Source organism: Neolamprologus brichardi, chromosome 1 (genome assembly GCF_056152115.1).
Source record: "Neolamprologus brichardi isolate AB-2024 chromosome 1, ASM5615211v1, whole genome shotgun sequence".
Taxonomy (NCBI): Eukaryota; Metazoa; Chordata; class Actinopteri; order Cichliformes; family Cichlidae; genus Neolamprologus; species Neolamprologus brichardi.
In genome coordinates, this window is record NC_142104.1 from 26689292 (window position 1) to 26712559 (window position 23268).

The 23268-nt window shown below is 39.7% G+C and overlaps 2 protein-coding genes across 2 annotated transcripts; one reads left to right on the forward strand and one right to left on the reverse strand.

Moving 5' to 3' along the window:
* Positions 1-2574: 2574 nt before the first annotated feature.
* On the reverse strand, positions 2575-7369 carry rs1a (retinoschisin 1a). Its single transcript, XM_087839971.1, has 6 exons — positions 7258-7369; positions 7013-7038; positions 6674-6794; positions 4457-4598; positions 3757-3952; positions 2575-2729 (listed from the first exon to the last, which is right to left on the reverse strand). Exons 1-6 carry the CDS (start codon positions 7346-7348, stop codon positions 2577-2579), a joined length of 729 nt encoding a protein of 242 aa, XP_087696097.1. The 5' UTR covers positions 7349-7369; the 3' UTR covers positions 2575-2576.
* Positions 7370-10249: 2880 nt separating this feature from the next.
* On the forward strand, positions 10250-21877 carry ppef1 (protein phosphatase, EF-hand calcium binding domain 1). The gene is made up of 18 exons (XM_035905805.2): positions 10250-10416; positions 11383-11415; positions 13378-13505; positions 13588-13648; positions 15072-15235; positions 15326-15440; positions 15863-15909; positions 16229-16395; positions 16505-16541; positions 16662-16811; positions 18755-18906; positions 19024-19264; positions 19369-19554; positions 20388-20530; positions 20692-20798; positions 20909-21072; positions 21472-21556; positions 21648-21877. Exons 1-18 carry the CDS (start codon positions 10362-10364, stop codon positions 21875-21877), a joined length of 2265 nt encoding a protein of 754 aa, XP_035761698.2. The 5' UTR covers positions 10250-10361.
* The last annotated feature ends 1391 nt before the right edge of the window (positions 21878-23268 follow it).

Genomic DNA, 23268 nt, shown 5'->3' on the forward strand with positions numbered 1-23268 from the left:
GGGGGACCAAAAACAAAAAAAACAGTCTTGCTACATTATTCTCAGAATTTTGATTTTAATTTGAGAATTCTGACTTTTTCTCAAAAATCTGACTTCAGTTGCATAATTCTTTAATCTGACAATTCTGACTATTTTTCCAGACATTTTGCTCAAACTTCTGACTTGTTCTCAAAAGTCTGTCTTTAATCTAAGAATTCTAACATTCTCCACAAAAATCTGAATTCAGTTGGGAAATTCGGACTTTTTTTGTTTTTCTAAAAATTCTGATTTTAGCAATTCAGGCTTTTTCCCAAAATTCTGACTTTTTCCAAAATTCTGACTTTTTCTCAAAATTCTGACTTTTTCCCAAAATTCTGACTTTTTCTCAAAGTCTGACATTTGCAATTCAGGCTTTTTCTCTAAATTCTGGATGTAATCTAAGAACTGTGACCTTTTCCTCAAAAATCTGACTTCAGTTGCAAATTTCTGACTTTTTTTGTTTTTCTCAAAATTCTGATTTTAGCAATTCATGCTTTTTCTCAAAAGTCTGTCTTTAATCTAAGAATTCTGACCTTTTCCTCAAAAATCTGACTTCAGTTTTCTCAATGTCTGTCTTTTCTTCAAAACTCTGAATTCTTCTCAAAATTATGATTAACTCTCAAACAAATCTCTCTCTCAGAGAATTCTTAGTTTAAAGTTAGACTTAAGATTTTCTTTTCCTCATGATTTTGAAGGGGAAAAAAGTCATGACCTCAAATTTTTTTCTTCAGTGGCCTTAATTCCCTTTCATACCTTTGTGATTTGAAAGCATAAAGCAAAAATGCCATCACAGACAAAAGGAACAAAGAAAAGAAGAATTGTCCATGAAAAGTTTGGATCCTCATTTGGTGAAAATAAGAATCAATCACAGTAAATTGATGGTTGACTGAAAGCAATAACACTCATAAAAAGACTCGGAGTGATGCAGATTGTATTAGCCAAATCAGCAGCTAGATGGATTTGAGCCAAATATAGCACAAAGAAGGATTTCCTGCAGGAGACTGTGATTACAGCAAGTGTTGGCAACTGTTGGTATGTGACATCACATCATTCTGCAATACATTTTTTAAATTTTTCTTAAGTTTATCCCACAGAAGGTAAAACTGTCCCATGTTGTGCGCTTGTGTACAAAATCCTCATTGCTAATGATTGTAAATGACTGCTGACATGGGTTTGTTTATATCACTAATGGGACAAAGTGATGATGAAGTTTACCTTGCTAGTGACCCGAAGCCTTACGTTAGTTTATCGACTCAACGCGTCAGATGGAAATGAAGGCTTCAACCCTCAGCAGGTCGCACACGCTGAAAACTGAGATGAGAAGAAGACTTTTTGTTCAGAAATATGAATGTGTTTCCTATAACATCAATTCTCTTTTTTTTGTCATTAAGCTGTTTCCCACTTCTGACAGGGTGTAAATAAAAAATAACAGAGTATCTATACTGACCGTTCTACTTTAAAAATGATAGGGTCTCATAATAAATGCCAACTGTACATTTTTGAATGTCTCGGAGTTTGTTTTGGAGCACAGACGCAACATAAAAACAGACACATATTTGTTTATTCAAGGACATGGTTTAAAAATACAATAAAGAGAACATCTTCAGAGCGATTCAACTCTGCAATGTATTCCTAAGTGTAACGGGAAATTTAAATATAACATTAAAGAAAGCAATCAGGAATTTTTAACAACAGCACCAAACGACAACAAAAAAATCAAACAAGAAAACAGTAACTCAAATGAGGCAATAAGACCAAAAAAAAAAATCCGTACTAACAAATTCATTGAAAAGACTAAAGACAGCAGTCTGTTACACCTATCCGATTATCTAACAGCTGTGCACAACATCTGGTGGTAACTGGTGTTTAAGCTGCAGAATAATATGCATTTGTTCTCATTTGACCCACCAGATGATAAATTATGTATATATGACTGTTTACTATATATTATATTTGGACAAATAATTAATTAGAAATGTAAAAAAGCAAAACAAACATTCAAAATTAAATAAATAAAATCTGAATTTAAAAAAATGCTGTAAATGCAAACAGTAATTGTAATTAGGATGACCTTGTTGTTGTTTTCGGTCTTTTCATGGGATTTGTTGAAAATATGAAAAATGCAGACTACTACCACACCGATTCATTAAGGTAAATAAGGAGGGGAGACTTACTGTGTAAATTCCCAGCTACGCTCAGATTATCAGGAGAAGCAGACAGAATTTTATTGACCTATCACAGAACGATTTGGATTTCTAACATGAGCGCAGATTCAACCGCCATAGCAACGCTACCTCTCCCTCTCCATGCCTAATTACTGCTTTCAGTTTATGCCTTTTCATTGCAAATGCTATTGAGAACTCCCCAAATTGAAGTCCCCATAGTGAGACTGGTTTAATACAGACAATGCAGAGTGGAGTGAATGAGAGCTCATTGTACATATCAAACAAACCTGTTTTAATGCATTTATGTAAGTGTGTTTTAGCTGTTTTGTTTGTATTTTTTAAAGGGGGTGGGGGTTGGGGGAAGTGGGGGGTGGGAGGGGGGGGGGGGGGGGGTTACATGCATTTGTTCATGCAGAGCAGCAGCTCCAGGCGCAGAGCAATGCGTGTGTGCCATCCCAGAGGGAGGATGCGAATGTAGCGAGCAACGATGGGCGGCCGCAGAAGGTTCTGCACAGACGAGGACCGGTCAGAGTTCCCATAGAACACCTGAGGAAAGACAGAAAGGCAAGATTAAGGTGTAGATTAGTTAAAACTGGCCATTGCATTAAAGCTACTATTTCTAGAACCACATGGTAGTTCAGCGGTCCCCAACCCCCGGGCCTCGGACCGGTACCGGTCCGTGAGTCGTTTGGTACCGGGCCCCGAGAGTTGAATCTCAGGTGTAAAATGTATAGTTTTCAGGGTTTTTATCGGTTTTCAGCATTATTTTGTTATTGTTTTTATCGTTTACTCGGTTTTCTTTGGTCTTTTCACGTGTGTTATGAATAAATTTTCTTTTTTTCGGTACCGGTACTAGTTTTATTTTGTTGTATTTATCCGCGACACCTTAATGGCCGGTCCATGAAAATATTGTCGGGCATAAACCGGTCCGTGGCGCAAAAAAGGTTGGAGACCGCTGTGGTAGTTGACTTGCAAACAGTTATCATTCAGGTGGTTTTAAAATGACTGATTAACAGTTTAAATCACTTCTAAAATATGACTTCTCATGACGTCAGTATCAGGCAAATATAAAATGCCTAATGTTTCATGCAAAGAGGCATGGACAAAGAACTATGTAGCCTCATTCTTAGCCTAATCCAAAAGAAACCTCCGGTGTCTGAGTATGAAGGGCATTACATAAAAAAAATGTAAATAAAGAGAATAATAAATGGCTCAAAAAATAAATTTAAAAACCATTGAATACATAGAAAAAATATATTTAAAAAATGTTGGCAGCAATTAAATTCGCTGACATAAATGTCTTTTGAATTAGGTTACTGTTATATTGATTCCTCTGTTTATTTATGTTCCATTCAATTTAGTATTTTATTTAACTGTCAAATACTGCATAAATACATAAACAAAAAAGATGAAAAAATAAAAGGAACTGAAGGTCAATTAATACAGACTCCTTATTTTTTTTAATATTATATTTTCATACATTTCATGTCATATTATTTATTAATTTAGGCACTTTCAGGCCTCCATACTTGAAGTGTTGAACGTCAGTGTATCCAAAGTGCACTTAACTGACCCTGTTGTTTCCAGTCTGGTCTTTGTAATAGATCCAGTTGAGCTTCTCATCTGTTCTGTACTGAACACTGTACTTGGTAATCCACTCATCGGCATCACAGCGGCCCTGAGTGAGAATCCCTGACACCACCGTCACTTCCCTTAAGTCAATCTGCAGCCACTGACTGCTGTCCTGGAACTTAGACAGCCAGGCGCAGCTGGAGGAGAAAGAAAAACATTTAATATCAGCACTGATTTATACAACAAATATCATAGTTGGTCACGAGAGTTTAGCACAACGCAGGACAGAGAAATTTACTGTGCCTGTGCTGTTTTTACAATATCTTCTCTAAAGATAAAATCCTGTTGTTTTGTGTTCTGAGGAAACTGACAGTTTTTAACATGCGATATGATGTTTTGTTTTCGGAAAGAGAGAAAATGAAAGAAAGGATTCAACTTAATGCTTAGAAAATACAATATTTAGCATTTTTAAAAAGTCCTACTAGATTCTGTATGGTTTCTTGCAGTATGTTTTTTTTCCCATTTTGTCTCATCTATATGGTTTTTTAAGCAAGAGCATTTTGGTGTGTTTAAGTAACAAAATGTACATAAGGAGTGTGTTTACTACACTTTTCCTCACAGATGGTAAGAGTCATGATCTTTTTTTTAAAGAGACACAACAGTTGGCTGTGTGGTGCTGGCCTATATATATATATACCTACCCAAAGCCCTGGCTGTTGAGTCGCGCCTTACTCGGTACCCATGAGGAGAACCAGCCAGTGTACTGGTCCTGGTTGGAGCAGGTAATCTGTTCTTGACTCACTGATCCAGCCTCAAAGCCAAGAGGTCTGTGGTAGGGACACTCTGCAAAGGAGATCGAAGACAACTGAATATGAGCGCTCTTAGTTTCAGGTAATATGTCTTCTTTCGCTGAAAGTTCTCGTGGCCATGAGATTTTAATATCGTCACCCTGAGAGAAGAGAATACAAACGGCTAGCAGTGCATCACAAATATATATATATATATATATATATATATATATATATATATATATATATATATATATATATATATATATATAAAGACCATCAAACCACTAAGCCTCTCCTTAATTCTCCATTTCGCCATCCTTTCCTCTCTCCTAACCCCTGCAGATTCCCATAATCACACCCTCTCGCTCCCGTGGCCCCCACTGTTAGGAGCCTCTGTGTGACCCATATCCCATCCTAAAATCCTGCAGTTTAATTCTCCGTGGTGAGAGATCAGTGATGTCCATTAGGGCAGCAGACGGACAGATGGCCATGTTCTGCTCTCCGTGGCTTTGGCTCCGTGTTGTTCTCTCGCTTCCTTTAAAATCGCACGAGAGCCACTCCTTTACTTGGTAAATAAAGCCTTTAAATATGTGAATGAGAGAGAGAGACAGTGGTACATGAGTGAGAAAAACATCAGCTGTGGACACATGGAACAGAAACTGTAGTAGAAGTAGCCTGCTGCTCTTTTGTTTACTACTGGCTTAAGCCTATCTGGCACAGGGTTGCATCCTGTCTAATCCCAGTATTACAACACACCCGGCAGAAGCGTCTGTGTGAGTCAGGAGATAAGTGTTTACATAACAGTAATGCAAATGCCTCTGTAGTCCTCCCTAATGTGTTTCCTGACTAAAACAACACATATTCAGATGGCTGAATCAACAGGCAAACTGCGAGGTGAGACTCCGTGGATTGAGGAACTCTGCGAACCCTGACGCAGAGCGGGCAGGAAAGTCTTTCTCACTCATCAGTTCTCATCCACGTAGCGGTAATTGCTGGTTTCTGTAATTGTGAGATCAGCATGGTCTATTATGAGCCCCGTAATCTCCGAATCATGCTCTAATATAATGATAGTCGGCAGAACGTCTTCCTCCTATCTGTTTCTGGTTGCCATGTGATTTGCGGCTCAGCTCAAACACACTGATTCACTCGTTTGTCAGCTCCTCTCCTCATCGAGTCAGATGTGATTCAGATCTGATCTTTAGCTCTCAGGCTCAAGTGAGGCTGTCAGAAGACCTTTTTTGTAGTTTCTTTGTAGGAGGTCCAAAAAAATAGGAAAACAAAACAGGTTTACAGATTTCACTGGGATTTAGTTTAAAAGCTAAATCCCAAGCTAAGTTGGCAAAGTGAGAGAGCATCAGAGAGAGAGCGTTCAGTTTGAGGATGAATATGGTACGATTGAAAACTCAAGATCAGCTATTATTGGGCGCTGCAGTGAGATTATTTTTTGAGTGTTTCTGACAAACATCCAAATGCAGATTTCCTGTTACTGAAACGGGAATTCTGGAGGACTGTGCAGTGTTATCACAGGTAGCTTCTGTTTCTTCATATGTCCCCCCCTCTTCTTCCCTTTCTCCAAGGATGTCCAGTGAAGCATGTCCATCCACCCTGCGGTGTCAAATCTGGAGCCTAATGCACTCATTGCATGAACACGAACTATAGACACACAATTGCGCACACACTGAAACTGTCCATCTACTTGTATCAGCAGCGATAATCGTTTGAGCAATTTTCAAGCAAGAGTCCCAGAAAATTAAAGCGTTCAGCTCCTCATATATGAAGATTTGCAGTCTTACTTTGTCTTCAGTTGGCTTCAATTCTCTGGTTGTGCAGCAGATTAATCAGTAATAAAAATCACTGTTAAGTACAGACCTTTCAGTTTTGAGCAGGTTAAACAACAGTTAATTCTTGTCTATCTAACACACCCTTCCCTCCTCCTTTTAAGAACTATTATCACTTTAGTGGTGCAATTGTAGATCAGCAAAAGTCACGTAATAAATCTCATTAGTAAATAAGTCTTGACACAGAGGGTTAAAGCACACTGGTGTTATGAATAAATTAAGTAGTGATTGAGATTTAAGCTACTTATATGATTCATGTCCACTCAGAGTGACGTTTAATGGCTCTCACCCGGCATGCAGTCCACTCCTCGCACCAAAGATGAGCCAGACCCAATGGAGTAAACCTCCGTCTGCGATTCGCCTCCATCACAATCACATTTGCAGGACTTGTTAGTCCACGCCCCAGGGTTCTTATACAGACACACATAAACAACGTTTATCAGCTGAAAATTGACATAGAGCTCATTTACAAATGATAAAAAGAGAATAATTTAACATAATAACTCTGGTGTTATCTGTGTTTTGCTGTTGATGTTGTTTTTCTTTCTTTTTCTTTACAAGCAAATCCTAACACTGTGACAGTTAAATCATCTGTGACATTTTGCTGGGTTGCTGAGATTTTTCATACCTCCTGAGCATAAATACTGATGATCACTGTTCAGCCAGATGGACAGGAGGGAAAAAAGCCAGTTGATGAGGCACAGAAGAAGAAGAAAAAAAACAGGACTGTTAGGACATCATAGTCACCCTTTCTGGATACTAAAATCTGTGAATCAATCTGTTAGTTTAACCACATTAAGAAAAGGTAAATAAACACAACACACACTGGTGATAAAATATAATATCAGTGCAAGTGTAAGAGTGAAACTGTACCGTTTGTTCCCAGGAGAAGGAGGCCCAGCAGGAAATGTTGTATGATGAGAGCCATCTTCCAACCTGCTCCAAACCAGACCAGACTGACCATAGACTGAGCATTCAAGCTAGTAGTGATAGGAAGGCTGGATTACAATAATCCACGGGACACTAATGGCCTTATCTAATGCCATCCTTATCTAACAAAGCCCCTCCTACAGCTATTCACCCATCACCATTAATGCCATCATACCTGGAAAATCTCCATGTGGTCACAGAGGTCAAGTCAAAAATCCTGCATTAAAAAAAAAGAAGACACCAGCGCACCCAATTGCCACACTAGAGTTGTGTGTGTGTGTGTACAAGAGTGAAAGCAAGAGAGATGGATGCTGGTGGCTGATGCTGGGCCTAGTGATCCATATGATTGGACAGAAGGACCTGCAGTTGGATGTCATCCTCAAATGTTTGCAGTTCTCTTCTATCACGTTAGGCTTGAAGGAAGGAATGAAGGAACCTGGTTTTTAATACTTGGTTCTTTGCTGTGATGTAACTAGAGTGACATAAAATTGTATCGTATTTATTGTTTAATTTTATTTTTATTTAAAAAATGTTTAAAAAAATAAAAAACAAATTTAAATTAAGAAAATTTAAAAAAAAAAGAAAAGAATTCAATTAAGAGTCTAAGTACATAGATGATATTACTATTTCACAAATGTATCAATGTACTATTTTTTATTTATAAACCATTTTTCTGAAGGTAAAAGTCTCTCATAAACATAAAATGAATGCATGCATTGTATATATTGCTTATAGATCTATTTTCTTTCATGTTATTTAGTTATTTTGTTTTTGAGTGGATTTGAAATGCTGCAGGTGACAAGCACGTGGATAATTATCATCAGAAGCAACTTTTAAAAACAAAATAAGCGAGTGTCCTGTTCCTGTGTTTGTTTGAGCGTGGCGTTTCTCCCTCCTCCCACTGAGGGTTTTAAAGCCAGGTGGGTAAAAGTAATTAAGCCTAATCAAGCAAAGCTGTTTCCAATTTGTGCTGATTAGAGCACGAGTTTCACTCCCTGTGCGCCCTTTTGCTTTCACCAGTGGCCTTATAAAAAAGATTCTGCATGTTTCACTAGGTGATTTCTCTTCATGACATTTTTTCCCCTTCTAGGAACTTGACACAGCAAACATGAAGGCGGCTGTTCATGCAACGCGTAGGATCCCTCCACGCACCAAAAAGAGGATTCATACTTACTCCACTCTCATCTACAGAGCTCATAAAGAGGTCAGAATGCACACTGTAATTGTCTGGCCTGTACATGTTCTGTTATTATGTGATGAAGGACTGGTTTCACATGCACTTCTTTCATGGTATTCTTCTTCTGCAGGTTAGTCCTGTTGGACTGAGAAGTCCTGAGTTTCTGACCAGGAGGCATGGTGTCCCCAGACCAGTCCTGCTCAGGCTTGTAGGCTTAGAGGCTTCTCGGCTGTCCAAGTCAAACAGGTTGAAAGTCATCACTCGGAGAGAGCTCAGTGCTGCTATTGCACATGTACAATGGAGGATTCATGCACGAGCTGCTGCATGAAGATATAGACTTTATACCAAAATTTTATTTTTTATTATTAAAGGGTTTATTTTAATCTTTGCCTCTTTATTGAAGTAAAACTATTAGGTAATTAACCCTAATAGCTGGTAGATGAAAGACTAGGACTGACAGGAAGTGTGTACGCTCAGATTTATGGTTGGAAATGTGGTATGTCAGGGGTGGGCAACTCCAGGCTTTAGGTGTGTCCTTGATCCAACACAGCTGATCCAAATGGCTAAATGACCTCCTCAACATGTCTTGAAGTTCTCCAGAGGCCTGGTAATGAACACATCATTTGATTCAGGTGTGTTGACCCAGGGTGAGATCTAAAACCTGCAGGACACCGGCCCTCGAGGCCTGGAGTTGCTCACCCTGTGGTATGTGGCGAGATCACTATAACACTATCAGTGTTAACGGGCTTCAGGATCACTGACTACAAAAACAAAATGATACTGTTTTGTATGAACATCCTCACACTGAAGTGGCTTAGAAACACTGAAGTAGGTTTTTACAGCTGCTTTCTCAGTCCAATCTGAAGTTTCAGGAGAGGCTGGATGATTCAACAATATGGTTCAAACATCAGTAAACTTAAAAGGAAATTTCCATCCTTTGAAATGGCGAAGTCATGACCTTAACCCTGTGGAAATGGTGTGGCATGACCTTAAGTGCAAATGTGTCTTGGGGTGTGGGAGGATTTTTCCAGGCTGCCCCCAAATAAAAGCTCTCTTGTCATAACTAGGATGAAAACCAGACTATTTTGAGTTTGTTTTTTTGGTTTGTTTTTTTTCTCAGGAGGACAGAAGTAAGAATACACACTGTTTTCTTATTATACTTGGTTAACAAGCTAATTAAACTGCATCTGAAAACTTAAAACGCTGTCAAAGGAAAAACGAGACTTCCCACTCGTCAAACACCGGCCCCTCCCGGGTTGAGGTTTCACTCCAGCTGATGCCTCCGCCTCTCCTGTGAGCTCTCCTCCTGCACCAGTAGCTCCTGTTGCATGTAGAGCTGCTCCGGAAACGCTCCAGAGTCCTCATATCGACCCGTTTTTACGCTCAAATCGATTCCATAAGCTAATAAGGCAATATAGAGCGCAACCGTATTTTATTATTATTGGTATGAATGAACTGCATGACCCTGTCGCGCGGATAAGAGCTACAGGTAGGTTTGAACTGATGATTTTTGCCAAACAAACACCTCGTTGGAATACGATGCTGTCCTAAAAGGTAACGCACAGTAAGACAGTGAGCAGCGTTTTTATTTTATTTTGGTATGATTTGACTCGATTAACTAGCAGGATAATTCTTACTGTCTTTTTTTTTTTTTTTTTTTTTGTATTGTTTTATTTTTGTAAGTTGAAGTTAATCCTGCACTGTTTGAATACATTGAAGGCAACGTGATAATCGAGTACTGCTTTAACGATGTGTCTCTATAAAGGGAGCACGTTCTCATATCAATCAGTGTCATGTCACCAAATGCCACCAAACAGCTTTGGAAGAAGCGGCTAATGTGAGCCCTTCTGGACCCTCTCTGTTAGCCATCATGGGATGTGGCACCTCTGTCGCCACAGAAAAGCAAGGGGAAACACTGGAGCAGGGTAAGCATGTGTAGATGGTTTAATGCTGGAGTACACTGGATATTGGTGTATATACTGTCCCTAGAGAGATTTGTTCCTCCTGTGAAAGGTGGCAAAAACCCACATGCAAAGACGTCACACACACAAAACACGCCATAGGTGTTAAACACTAATTGGAAAGCAAAGCTCATGTGATGTTAAACAGCATATTTATTCGTGCTGTGTAATACTGCAAATGTTGGTATAGATCCGATACTAAGTAAATACACTGCCAATGTTACCAATACCGATACTTTTAACTTATAAAGAGCTTATGTAGGGAAAAGCAGCGACTTAGCAAATGATTAACATAATTCAGTGAGCTACATACTGAACAAAGAAGATTAAAGCAAAGTATCGATCCCATCGTGCTTGTACCAATACGGATATGTGATAATATCAATATATTTTTTTAATGGATCCGCCCACCTCTACTGTTTCTGGGCCCTTACAGAGACTTATTTCCTGTTACTCGAGTACAAGATAGTTTAATAAATGATTACACATCAGACACATACAGTTGCCCCTTATTAAAAAATGACTGCAGTCAGTTCACCTAAATTGCAGGGTGTACTCCAGGTGTTACTGAATGCTTGTGTTTATGCAAAGGCATTTTGTAATGCTATGCTTTAGTAAGTTACTAACCTGTTCTGCTGCAGCAAGGTGATGATAGCTATTTTTTTGCTGCAGTAAATGTGCCTCTGATTTTGACAGATGATGCTTTCCCTCCTTTGCAGTCTGTCTTTTCTTCTCTTTAATGAGTGCTGCTGCTCCCAGAAGCTTGTTTAATTTGCTTAGTTTTCCCAATCCCATTGTTGCACACGACCTCCCTTGTGTCTTGTTATCTCTCATATCGTGTGTGTGTGTGTGTGTGCTCATTTTCACACAGTTTTATTGAATTACACGTTTCACGTTTTCTCGCTGAATTGTAGTTTTCCCTTCATGCAGATGAACCAGTTAAGACTCCCAGCCCGGCTCTGAGTAAGACCCCGCTCATCCTTAACTGCCAGGCTTTTACTCATGTGGCATGTATATCTGTGTTTGTGTGCTTGTCTGTCTGCATTTTTACATTTTGCAAGAGTAACGGAGGATTCCTGTGGCCTGTGGAGTTCTGTAGAACTAAAAAGAAAACAATGGGTAAATAACAGCTGAAGAGTCATAGGCATCTGAGGTATGAGTTGTTGAAGCAAGGTTTAGCAGTAGTATGGTTTCACGCTATGAGTGAGCGCTACAAATGGGATGTTTGCTTTGAGTGTGCTGGTGGAGATGTATGGGGAGGTCAGAAGGAGCTTCACTTTCTCTTTGTGGATCTAGAGAGGGACTGTATGAGGAAGTAAGGAGAGGCAGAGAAGTATGTGAGGACGGTGAGATGTGGAGTAGGAGTGACACAAGGGTTCAAGGTAGGGGTGGGATTATATCAGCAGTCAGCTCTGAGCCCCTTTTTGTTCAAAGCGGTGATGGACTGGCTGAGAGATGAAGCTCAGACAGGAGTCTGCATACACTATGATGTTCACTGACATTATGATCTATAATGAGAGGAGGGAGCAGGTGGAGCCTGGAGCAATGGAGGCACTGGAGAGAAGAGAAGAAGAGGGGAAGTAGGTAGAAGCAAGACAATACGTGTGTGAATGAGAGGAAGAAAGGTGTAACAGTGAAGCTGCAAGGAGTACAGGTAGTAAAGACGCACAAGTTTAAATATTTGGGTTTAGCCATGCAGAGCAATGGACTGCGCACAATGTCAGGAGTGATTTGTGGCCTGCTATGATGTATGGTTTGGAGATGGTGGTGCTGACAAAATGACAGGAGGTAGAACTGGACATGGCAAAGTTGAAGATGCTAAAATTTTTATTAAGAGTGACAAGAACGGACAAGATTAGAAATGAGTACATCAGAGGGACAGCTCAGGTTGAGTAGAGACAAGGTTAGAGGCGAGGATGAGATAGTTCAGACATGTTCATAGGAGGGATGGTGGATATATTGGATAAAGTTGAGTATGGAGCTGCCAGGCAGTAGGAAAGAGGAAGACCACAGAAGGGTCATGTGTGTAGTGAAGGAGGACATCCAGAGGGTTGGTGTGACGGAGGACGATGCTAGGGATGGGGTGAGATGGAGACAGCTAAAAAAGACGTTTTCATTTTCATCTGTTTTCATCTTTGTTTGCTACTACTTACACTCACTGGGCACTTTATTAGGTACGCCTTTTGCCCACAGAACTGCCTTAGTTCTTCATGCCATAGATTTAACAAGGTGCTGGAAACATTGCTCAGAGATTTGATCCATACTGAGATGATAGCATCACACAGTACCTGCAGATTCATCTGCTACACATCCATGATGTGACATTTCTGTTCCACCACATCCCAAGGGAGCTGGGATTTGAGCATTGTGGTATGGTGCGTTGTCTTCCTGGAAGCAGCCATCACAAGGGTACTAATTTTAGCCCTACAATTTGAATGTTTCAGCATGTAGCATGTTGCTATCATACAATTTTTGTGATCCTTGAATCGTAGCCTCAGTTTCCTGTTCCTAACTGACAGGAATGCCACCTGTAGCCCGTTTATTTCAGAGATGCTCTTCTCCATACTTCGATTGTAACCAGTGGTTATTTGAGTTACTGTTGCCATCCTATCAGCTCAAAGCAGTCTGGCCATTGTCCTCGGAGCTTTGGCATCACCCAGAGATCAGCAGTTTCTTAAATATTCAAACCAGCCCATCTGTCACCAACACCCATGCCATGTTACTTACATCACCTCTCTTCTCTATTGTGATGCTCAGTTTGAACTTCATCAGGTCATCTTGACCTAAATGCACTAAGTTGCTGCTATTTGATTGGTTGATTAGATATTTGTGTTAATGAGCAGTTGAAGAGGCGTACCTAATAGAGTGGCCGGTATTTTCTCACATGTTTAGCCTGTAAATAAAAAATACAACATTTTGTTGCAGCTATGAAGGCAGCTGTTTTGATCCAGCGATGGTACCGGCGCTACATGGCCCGTCTTGAGATGAGACGCAGGTACACTTGGAACATCTTTCAGTCTATTGAATACGCCGGGGAACAAGACCAGCTACAGGTGTCTCTCACTACAGGCATCTATTTTGCAAATTTCAGAAGTATCATAAAGCTTAAACATGCGTTTCTTTTTGGTTTTTCAGCTCTCTAGTTTCTTCACTTTCATGCTGGACAACTTCACTCAGCTGAATGGGAATGGGCCAGGTTAGGGGAGAAAATTCTCATATCTACAGCGTAAAAGGGTGTATTATTATTATTATTATTATTATTATTATTATTATTATTATTATTTTGCATGTCTAAAACTTAGATTTTTGCCTATAATATTTGGAACTGCTGAAGTAATGTTTGCTTCCTTTTGAAATAAAATATAATTTCCTAGTCCTGCTATGTAGACAGGGTCTCACTGGGTATTAATGTATGCAGAAACGACAAACTTATCACACTGTAGCAGCTAAATAAATGTGCCTCATTTTAAGAAACATTCGTTTTCTTATCAGTTGGTGTTTAATGATTGTTCTTTTTAACTTTTCCAACACCCCCGTTGTTTAAATTAACACCATTTTGTTTGTTATGCCACTGTACTTTAGATATTTTGATCTAGACGAGGAAACCCATTGCGTATACCCTGTTGCTTAGCAACTACTGTGAATGCGGAGGCCAATGTGTCGGTGTGGTGCACTGAAACAGCTGTGGCTTAAGTGTGTATTGACCCGCTCTTCCAGCTCAAAAGCATAATGTTTCATTGACAAGCTAATCCTCAGGGAAACCCTTTTTTTGCTCATCATCTCCTGAACATCCTCTTCATGGGTTTTACGTTAAGTCTACATAAGGGATGCAAAGAGGCCAGACTCTGCTGTCTCGGTTTACTACGTACAGGATCTGTGTTTTTATATTTGTTTGTCAGAGACACTATAGAGGAAATAACACAATAGGAGAGGGATATGGGCCTCTGGGTAGACATCTGTCCCAGCACTGCTTGTTTGCATAATTTAAAGGCTGTCGGGATTTGTTCTTATATTTGAAACTTCAGTGAGGTCTCAAATATGAGAAGAATATTTAGTATATCCTATATTTCCTGTATATAAGATTATAGTATAGCACCTGTATATGAGATTTTTGTAGTTTAAGACTACAAGAGAGAGGGGAAAAAGCAACAATACACTCCCAGTACAGACAATATAGAAATTGTTGATGACAAGCTTATCATTGATTAAGTCAGAAAAAGAAGAGCTGTGTGGTGGGTGGGTTGCAAAGCAGCTTGCAGATGTGCTGCACCTATAGTCGTGTTAAAGCAGGTTAAAAGGTGCCACCTAGAAAACATTTTGCACTGGGGTGCTTAGAAGGGCATCAGCTAAGCCATCATCTCTCGTGAGCTGGCATTAACAACAGTGGATTTACCAGGATTGATAGCTGAGGTTTTTTAAGCTGTTATATAATTTTTTCATATAACCAAATATTGCGCATTCCTGTTTTTGATTTAAAGGATGTAAAGGTGAGGATAGAGGAAAAGGTACAAGATATATACCATTTACTCATTTTTTTCTTGAGAAAGATAAGATTTCATGTTTGTGAACATCTAGCTTTCATTTTAAATAAATTATATGATATGTAAATTGCGTTTCAGACTTGATCTCCCAGCTGCTGGATCCGGTGGTGGACCCATGGTTAGACAGAGAAACCTGCTACAACTTGATCCATGTTCCAGAGTCCTACACCGGACCTAGACTATCCTTTCCTCTCTCCGTCGCTGATACAAATGCGCTCCTGAGTGCGTTTAAGGATCAGCAGGTACCAAATATGAGCCTTTCACTTTGTCTCTTAAACATCTGATTGTCTGGTGGTTTGGATTTGGGGTGCTCACTGCTTTTTTCCACACAGACTCTCCATGCCAGATATGTTCTCCAGCTGCTGTATGAGACCAAAAAGCTCCTCAAACAGATGCCAAACATAGTCCACTTGTCGACATCCTACTACAAAGAGATCACTATATGTGGTGGGTCTCAGTGTCTCTTGTTAATTTAAGATTCAAAATTATACGTTTTGAGGACAATAAAAAAATATCTATTTTAATATCAGTGAAGCACAGACCAAATGAATGATCTCTGTAGTTTTTAAATGAGAGATGGTGTTGTTTAAAAACAGTTGATTGTATCTTACTGGCAGCTTCCCAAGAAAGGTAAGTCCTACTTATTTGCACACTGATCAGCCACTTGACTCCTCTTGCACAGCTTTCCTCCTCCTACCTTTGCATGTCATTAAACTCAAGAATACTTGAGTAACAAAAATGAAAACACACACTCATAAGGCTGAGGTGGAGCTTCCTAATGATTAGGGAGTTTTAGACCACTTCTGTAAACCCATAAAGCAACAGGACTTCAGTTTCTTGATTGCAGTGACTTTTTTCTTTTGGTACAGGTGATCTGCACGGGCGACTTGATGACTTACTACTTATATTTTATAAGGTGAGGCTGCCCGTACAACAGCTTTCTTAAGCATAATTCGTGCATCCTCTACCTCATAGCAATATCAGATTTCATGTAGATATTTTATAAATAAAAGACCGTCTGCAGTTAAACCCTAAGCAGTCACTATATGTAATTTTTATCTTTTTAATAAATTCTTCTGCCCGTCAGAGAGCAAAGAACAACTAACTGAGACGCATCAGTCATTTTTTAGACTGTAGGGTCATTGCAGGGGGGGGTTTCTATGACAACAAACCTCAGATGGTTAAATAAGTAAAAGCTGAAGGTCTGACTGTTTTCATGTTTTTGTTTTTCTCAGAATGGCCTTCCCTCTGCAGAGACACTGTACGTGTTTAATGGGGACTTTGTGGACCGTGGAAAAAAGTCAGTTGAAGTGGTTATCCTGCTGTTTGCCTTCCTTTTGCTTTACCCAGACTACATGCACCTGAACCGAGGAAACCATGAAGACCACATAATGAACCTCAGGCAAGTTTAGAAAAGGGTGAAGTGAAAAATAGTTACCTGTCTAGGTTCACCACAAACACGAGGAGAATAGAGTATCAGGGTTTAAAGGTTTGTGGTTTTCGTTTTCCAGATACGGGTTCACAAAGGAAGTCATGCAGAAGTACAAGGTGAAGTCCAAATTCATGCCGTCAGTCTGATTTTATGTCCACAACTCAGTAAGCACTTTGCAGCTTGGTGACTGTCACAGCTGATTTTTATTTTAAATTACTGTTCTCGCCTGTTTGCAGACTCATGGCCGTGAGATCCTTCAGCTGTTTCAGGATGTTTTCAGCCTCCTGCCCATCGCAACAGTTATAGACGGAAAGATTCTGATTGTTCACGGAGGGATTTCAGACCAGACTGACTTAGACTTCCTGAGCTCCATAGAGAGACACAAGGTCAGCGGAATCAATCAGCTTTGGCCACCAGGGGTCAGAAAAAACAACTTTTTACATGCTGACACACTCATACCCACCACACAACAATGTTGCTGTGTGCAGCGTGGAAAAAAGTGGTTTGTAGTTTTATCCAGCAACAGGAGTCCGATTCCTGAGACGCATATCGAGACATGTTGTAGAGTTGGTTCAGCAGCTTCTCGGTAACAGCTGCAAGGCTCAGTTATTGACAAGTTATTCGAGTAGCTTCTTTCTAGGTCTGCTACTGTGTGAATAGGGGTTAAAATGGGATTTGGCAGGTGGGGAGACCCTAAGGTTGGGTGTCGGAGTGCGGTGTGGAGAAAGGCATCACTTTCCCTACTTCTCAGTAGGGGTGGCTGTGGCTCAGGTGGTGAAATGGGACTTTTACCCACTGGAAAGGTAGCAGATCGATCCCGGACTCCTCCGGTCTGTGTGCCGAAGCATCCTTAAGCAAGATGCTAAACCCTGAGTAGTGTGATTCTGTGTGTGATGTGTATGATAGATATCAGTCACATAAGCTCTAGTTAAATTTTATTTGTATGCTACCTATAATCAGCTGGCCTCTGCTGCTGTTCCAATATTCACTGCTCCTTGTGGATTTAGCCAACTGAATTCATTAAGACCTAAGCAGATGTTTGTGAGCTGGTTGGCTGATTTCCAACCCCTAGACAACATAAAGCTGGTAAAAAGTAGAAGTTAAAAAAAAGTGGAATTTGGTGAGTGAATCTAATCAGCACCATAAATCTGGTGTCCTTGATGAAACACTGAAAACAAAAGCAAAGTGTGCTTTGCAGTCCAACATACAGCATCATTGTAAAGTTCACCTGTTTGTGTGTTTGTTAAACTGTTTGAAAAGTTGCATTTGAAATTCCCTGCATGATTACTCTGTTTATGCTCACTCCTCTATAGCACTGATTAGATTCTGAATTAGGCCATCATGAACAAACTATAGTCACATCTGCACCTTGAACACATCACAGAGATGAGAGGTAAAAAGGGATGTGTTGATGGTGTAAGCAGACACATTTAATTGCTCATTAATCTAAAGTGCCTCAGTGCCTTTCCAGACACTTCCAGCCCACCTTAACCCCAGTTTGTGGGCTTTTATTATGGTATCAATCTGCATTCAAGATTGCTACTCAAAGTCCGATTAATGGACTCCTGCTTGATAAAAAAATATATATATATTTAGCCTGACAAATTTTGAAGGTTTCTGTGACATTGCAGTGTTTCACGGTAGGATTAGCTGAATAATGAAGCAGCAAACCGGAGGCCAGGTTTCCAGCAGAAGGGTTAAAAAAGTAGGAAATTCATGCACATTAAGAGAAACTATTTGTGAGGGTTCACCTTATTTTGCAGGACCAATACAGAGTAGTTTGACTTTGCTTCACTGTTTGGTGCTCAGGTGACGTTCACGAAGTTTCCGTTTCACAGAGCTTTTCTTCTGGCGTGTCTCAGACAATTGCAAAAAGATGTTTAAATGCTTCTAATATGGCAACCTTCAACACTCTGTCCTGTACCTATGCTATTTTATTGTTTTATTATTATTTATTATTTGTTTTTATTTTCAATGATGGACTCTTGGTTTTGAAAGAAAATGACACAAAAATAAAATTGTATTTGAATAAATTATTGCATTTATTCTCTTAAAATGCAGAAAGCACAGAGCATGAATGGTCATCACAGGTATTTCAGAGAATGCTTTAATATGTATGAAAGTTATCATTAAGGAGGATTTTATTGATTTATTTGTTTATTTTTTACATTAAAATACTCCTTTAGTACTTGCTAAGCACTGCACTAAAGATGTGTATATACCTTTTTTTTCCACCCTTTTCTTATGTTACTTTTCTGTCTTCACATTTTGCTGTTTGTCAGCACGTTGTTTCCACCTCACTGCTACCTCCCATTCCTTCCTCTTGTAGGTAAAATCAGCCCTGAGATTTCCCAGGTGCAGTTTGGAGCACCTGGACATCAGTCAGTCCTGCAGACAGACCAAAAGAACGAGATCCACAGACAGCTCTCGTCCCAGCAGCAGTCGCAGTCAAAACAAGAACCAAAGGACACCCAACACGAGGTGTGACCGCAGCCCACAGACACTCACATGTGTTTTCATGTAGTAAGGTCCATGTGCAGTTAGCTCCTGTTAGCAGCTACAGGGCCTCTTTTCTACCGCCATTTGTTTTTTCTCTAGGAAGAAGCGATGCAGGCTCAGCCGACAAGACAGTGCCGCCTCCACCTCTTCCTCCTCCTCGTCTTCCTCGTCATCCTCTTCACTCTGCTCTCCTCGAACCCCATCCTGCCTCTCCCCGCATGCTTTTCCATCTTCTCCTTGCATGCCTTACTCTGTTAACGTCCTCCAAGTGCCTTTCCTGGACTCTCTGTCCTCCGTTCCCCTCCCGTCACCTTCGCAGCATGAGCAGGAATGGAAGCAGGTGAGAGGAGCAGAGAACACATTAACACTGTTTAATAATCCGCTCATTTGATGAGCTCCTTCTTTGCCTTGGTCAACACTTTCATCTGCTTTACTCTGGAGCAGATAGTGGATATATTGTGGAGTGACCCTAAAATCCAAGATGGCTGCAGTCCCAACACCTTTAGAGGTGGCGGCTGCTACTTTGGCCCTGACGTCACCCAGAGACTACTGCTCCAACACGGACTCCAGCTGCTCATCCGCTCACATGAGTGCAAACAAGAAGGATACGAGTTCTGTCACAATGGAAAGGTACACAAGGTGCAATCATTTCATTTAAAAGTCTCACTAACACTTTAAAATACAGCCAAGACTAAGGGCTTAATTCCCCTGTAATTAAATGGAATTTCACTGTAATTATAATTACAGTTAAGTGTAGGTACCCTCGGGTAAGAGGATAATAAGTAATATTTTTACACAAATTAAAGAAATAATTATACTCTAAGCAAATATAAGTACTCTTTAAATAATTATAATGAATGTCTAAGTAATTTTAAATGGCGCATGAGGAACTTTAAACTTTGTATAACGTAAGGTATTTTATATTAAAGAAGCAATAATTACAATGTAATTACATTTAAGTAGTGCATAAGTAATTTTAGTTGTGCCTAAATTCTAGATATAGTACAGGAAAGGACTGTTTGTCATTTTAAGTACTTCTAAAGTAATTTTGTACTGCATCATTTCTTTAATTTTGCTGAAAAACAAACAGTATTTTCCCATCTTACATTGTACAATTTAGGGGAACCAGCCGTGTTATGGAGTGGCTTAACTCTGGCTCCATCATAAGGTCACATAGGCCTGAGAATTTTAAGGCGGAACAGTCATTTCATTTATATTGGAAAAGTATAAGGACAGTTGAATAATAAAACATTCATCATGAGCATCAACATTAGCACTGACTTGTTACCTCTTATTCTAGTGTGCCTACCTTTAGGTATTTGTAGGTAAATATAATTACATTATAATTTCAAATAAAGTACATTGAAATTCCAACAAATTAAAAAAGAAATTCTGAAAAATTCTAAAAAAGGTTGTTCACTGTCTAAAGGTTTTGCCTTGTTGAGTCTATTTCCATATTGTAGGTGATCACCATCTTCTCTGCATCCAATTATTACGAGGAGGGAAGCAACCGAGGAGCCTATGTCAAACTGGGGCGAGAGCTGGTGCCCCGCTTCTACCAGTACCAAGTCAGCCGGACTACTCGCAAACTTACTCTGACACAGAGGTAACATGGGTGTCTGGTTTGTCTGTGTGTACTGTGGGGGCGATGAAGCAATGCTCAGGGTAGTAGCACTGAAACTAATCATGACAAAATCTTGTGCATAATTTTATAATTCTATTAAATGTGTAAGAAAGGTTGGTCTAGGTTAACGTTTGTGTCTGCAGAGTGCGAGCCGCTGAGGGCTCTGCTCTCAGAGCCTTAAAGGAGAAGCTGTTCGCTCACCGCTCCGAGCTGATGGCCGGCTTCCAGCAGTACGACCAGAATAACACAGGTGCTCTCTTCTCACTCCATTTTCTTATAAATGTCATGTTGTTTTAATATTCAGGTTTGATTCCCAGGCTGACTTGGAGAGTTTTTACATTTGCACACGCCTTGCTTCAGGTCGTGTGTCGGTCTGCGAGTGGGCTCTGGTTCTGGAGTCTGTACTGAGACTGGACCTGCCGTGGAGGACGCTTCGTCCACACTTAGCCCGTCTGGCACCAGATGGCAGCCTGGAGTATCAGTCCTGCTTCGAGGATATGGGACCAGGCATTCCTCTGCCGCAGGTCAGAAACAAAGGGGTACAAAAGAAACATGTACATTCGCTCGAGAAATGACCTTAAAGGAAAAAGGAGATGAAGGAAAACCCTGTTTTCATCTGAAGTTATACGCTTAATATAAACATCCCTTTGTCTTATTATACAATACTCCAGTCACAAACATCCAGATTATCGAAAGGCTCTTCACAGCATTTTTTTTTTTACATAGCAGTTCTTTCTCATTTGCACTTTTAAAACGAGTCCATTTTACTCCTGATCCTGTTCTTTTGTCTACAATGTCGAACTTGTATCTGCGAGGAGGGATTTTGCCCCCAGTGGTACAGTTACTTCTAGCTTCGCAGTACATATTCCCAGCACTGCTGCTGTTAAACACAGCTGGAAGGACTCCTGTTTTTTATCTTTCAGGTCACTTCAAATTTGGCTGAAACTCTGTTCAGATACAGGACAGACATTGAGATAATATTCAACATCATAGACAAAGATCATTCAGGTAAATAAAAAGCAAAAAATCTTTTTCGAGATAATGTTTCAAATAAGCCAAAACTGACTTGTACGTGAGTGATGTTTGTTTTAACCTGTAGGTCTGATTTCCATTGAGGAGTTTCGTCAAACTTGGCGTCTTTTTAGCGCTCACTTGGGAGTTGCCATCGACGACAGTGCCATTGATGACCTGGCCCGGAGTATTGACTTTAATAAGGATGGCAGTATAGACTTCACTGAGTTCCTAGAGGCATTTAGAGTGGTACACAAACTGGACAGCAAAGATCAGCAACTGCATGAAAAGATGGATGGAGAGAAGAGGACAGGCTGAATACTAAACTGTGGAAGTACCAATGTAGGATACTGTAGGATATAACAAAGGACAGCATATACATCTCAGAATATTTGAAGACAATACCACCGGAAGTGATGAGGTCATGATTCATTAGCAGATTTCTCAATTGTGGTGTGTGGGTTAGGGTTAGGAGGGGTATGGCTGTGGGAATGCCGATATCTAAGGCTGATTTAAATAAAGTGATATATCCCTAATTTTATTATGTATTTTATTGCACCACCAGCTTTTTAGAGGGGCTGACTGTGGAGAAAAAAACATCTTAACAACTGCTGGCCTAGTAAAATGAATATTTCAAAGAACAGCACAATAGAGTGAAAAACCTTTACAGTGAGCTGATTAAAAAAAATCAGCTACAAAATCAGAAGAACCTCTCGAGGCGTTGTGTACTTCAGGCACTGTTTGATTTACTTTTATTCATTTTCTTCCACAGAAATTGAACTGAAAAATATGGTGCAATTGAAAACGATTGTACAGCTGTACCTAATAAAGTTGACTGAATGTAGGTTTACAAGTATTGGTGTAAAAGATGTTTGTTTGTTTTTTTAATTAAATTTTTTTATTTTAAAAAAATATATTTTTTTTATTATTTTATTTTATTTTATTTTAATTTTATTATTATTTCTTAAATTGTAAAATATAAGTGTCCAGTGGGAGGTCCCTAAATTATTTGTCCAAAACTATAAGATGTTTAGTTAAATGTATTCTTGTCTCCACCAGAGTCCAGAGATGGAGAGTACGCTAGAAACTGCTTTGGCATCAGTTGTATACACACATTTTCTCTTCATTTACTAGTTGGTCTAAATAACTATTGTTGGGTTTATCTAGGCACAAACCCCGCTGGAAGACGAGACACTCAATAACTACACGACAAAACAAGGCAAGACAGAGCTCTTTTGTCTTTGTGGCTCGCGAGGGAAGTCAGCCCAGGCCTTCACCTGTCCTTAGCCAACTTCGACTGATTCCTCTGCTACAGCCCTTTTTATTGTCAACAAGCAATCATTCATGAATATGCAATTACAAATACACATGACATTCTTAAGCAGTCATATCTGAACAACATCAGTGTCTGTATTCTGTGTGTGTAGGTGCATGTAGGTGCATGTATGTGTGTGTGTGTGTGTGTGTGTGTGTGTGTTTCCAGCCATACCATACATCAGCACAGACACAGATAAAGGAAATGTTAGAAGGTTGAAAATAAATCCTCTGACTGTCCGGCCTTTTCTTCATAATGATAGCCATATTAGGACACATAAAGGCAATGATTATATATCTATATATTTTAGCACAAATGACAATATAAGAAATATCAATTCCAACACTATAATTATAGAAAATAAGGAGTGTGTTTTTTTATCATCATAATTATA

Excerpts from the sequence above, each read along its gene's own strand:
- rs1a (XM_087839971.1), bottom strand. The coding sequence starts at position 7,348 with ATGGTCAGTCTGGTCTGGTTTGGAGCAGGTTGGAAGATGGCTCTCATC. Across the intron at positions 7,039-7,257 it reads CCTTCTCCTGGGAACAAACG|TGATCATCAGTATTTATGCT; the intron begins GTACAGTTTCAC and ends CTGGCTGAACAG. Across the intron at positions 2,730-3,756 it reads ACCAGACTGGAAACAACAGG|GTGTTCTATGGGAACTCTGA; the intron begins GTCAGTTAAGTG and ends GTCTTTCCTCAG.
- ppef1 (XM_035905805.2), top strand. The coding sequence starts at position 10,362 with ATGGGATGTGGCACCTCTGTCGCCACAGAAAAGCAAGGGGAAACACTG. Across the intron at positions 13,649-15,071 it reads GCTGAATGGGAATGGGCCAG|ACTTGATCTCCCAGCTGCTG; the intron begins GTTAGGGGAGAA and ends ATTGCGTTTCAG. Across the intron at positions 15,441-15,862 it reads CAAAGAGATCACTATATGTG|GTGATCTGCACGGGCGACTT; the intron begins GTGGGTCTCAGT and ends CTTTTGGTACAG.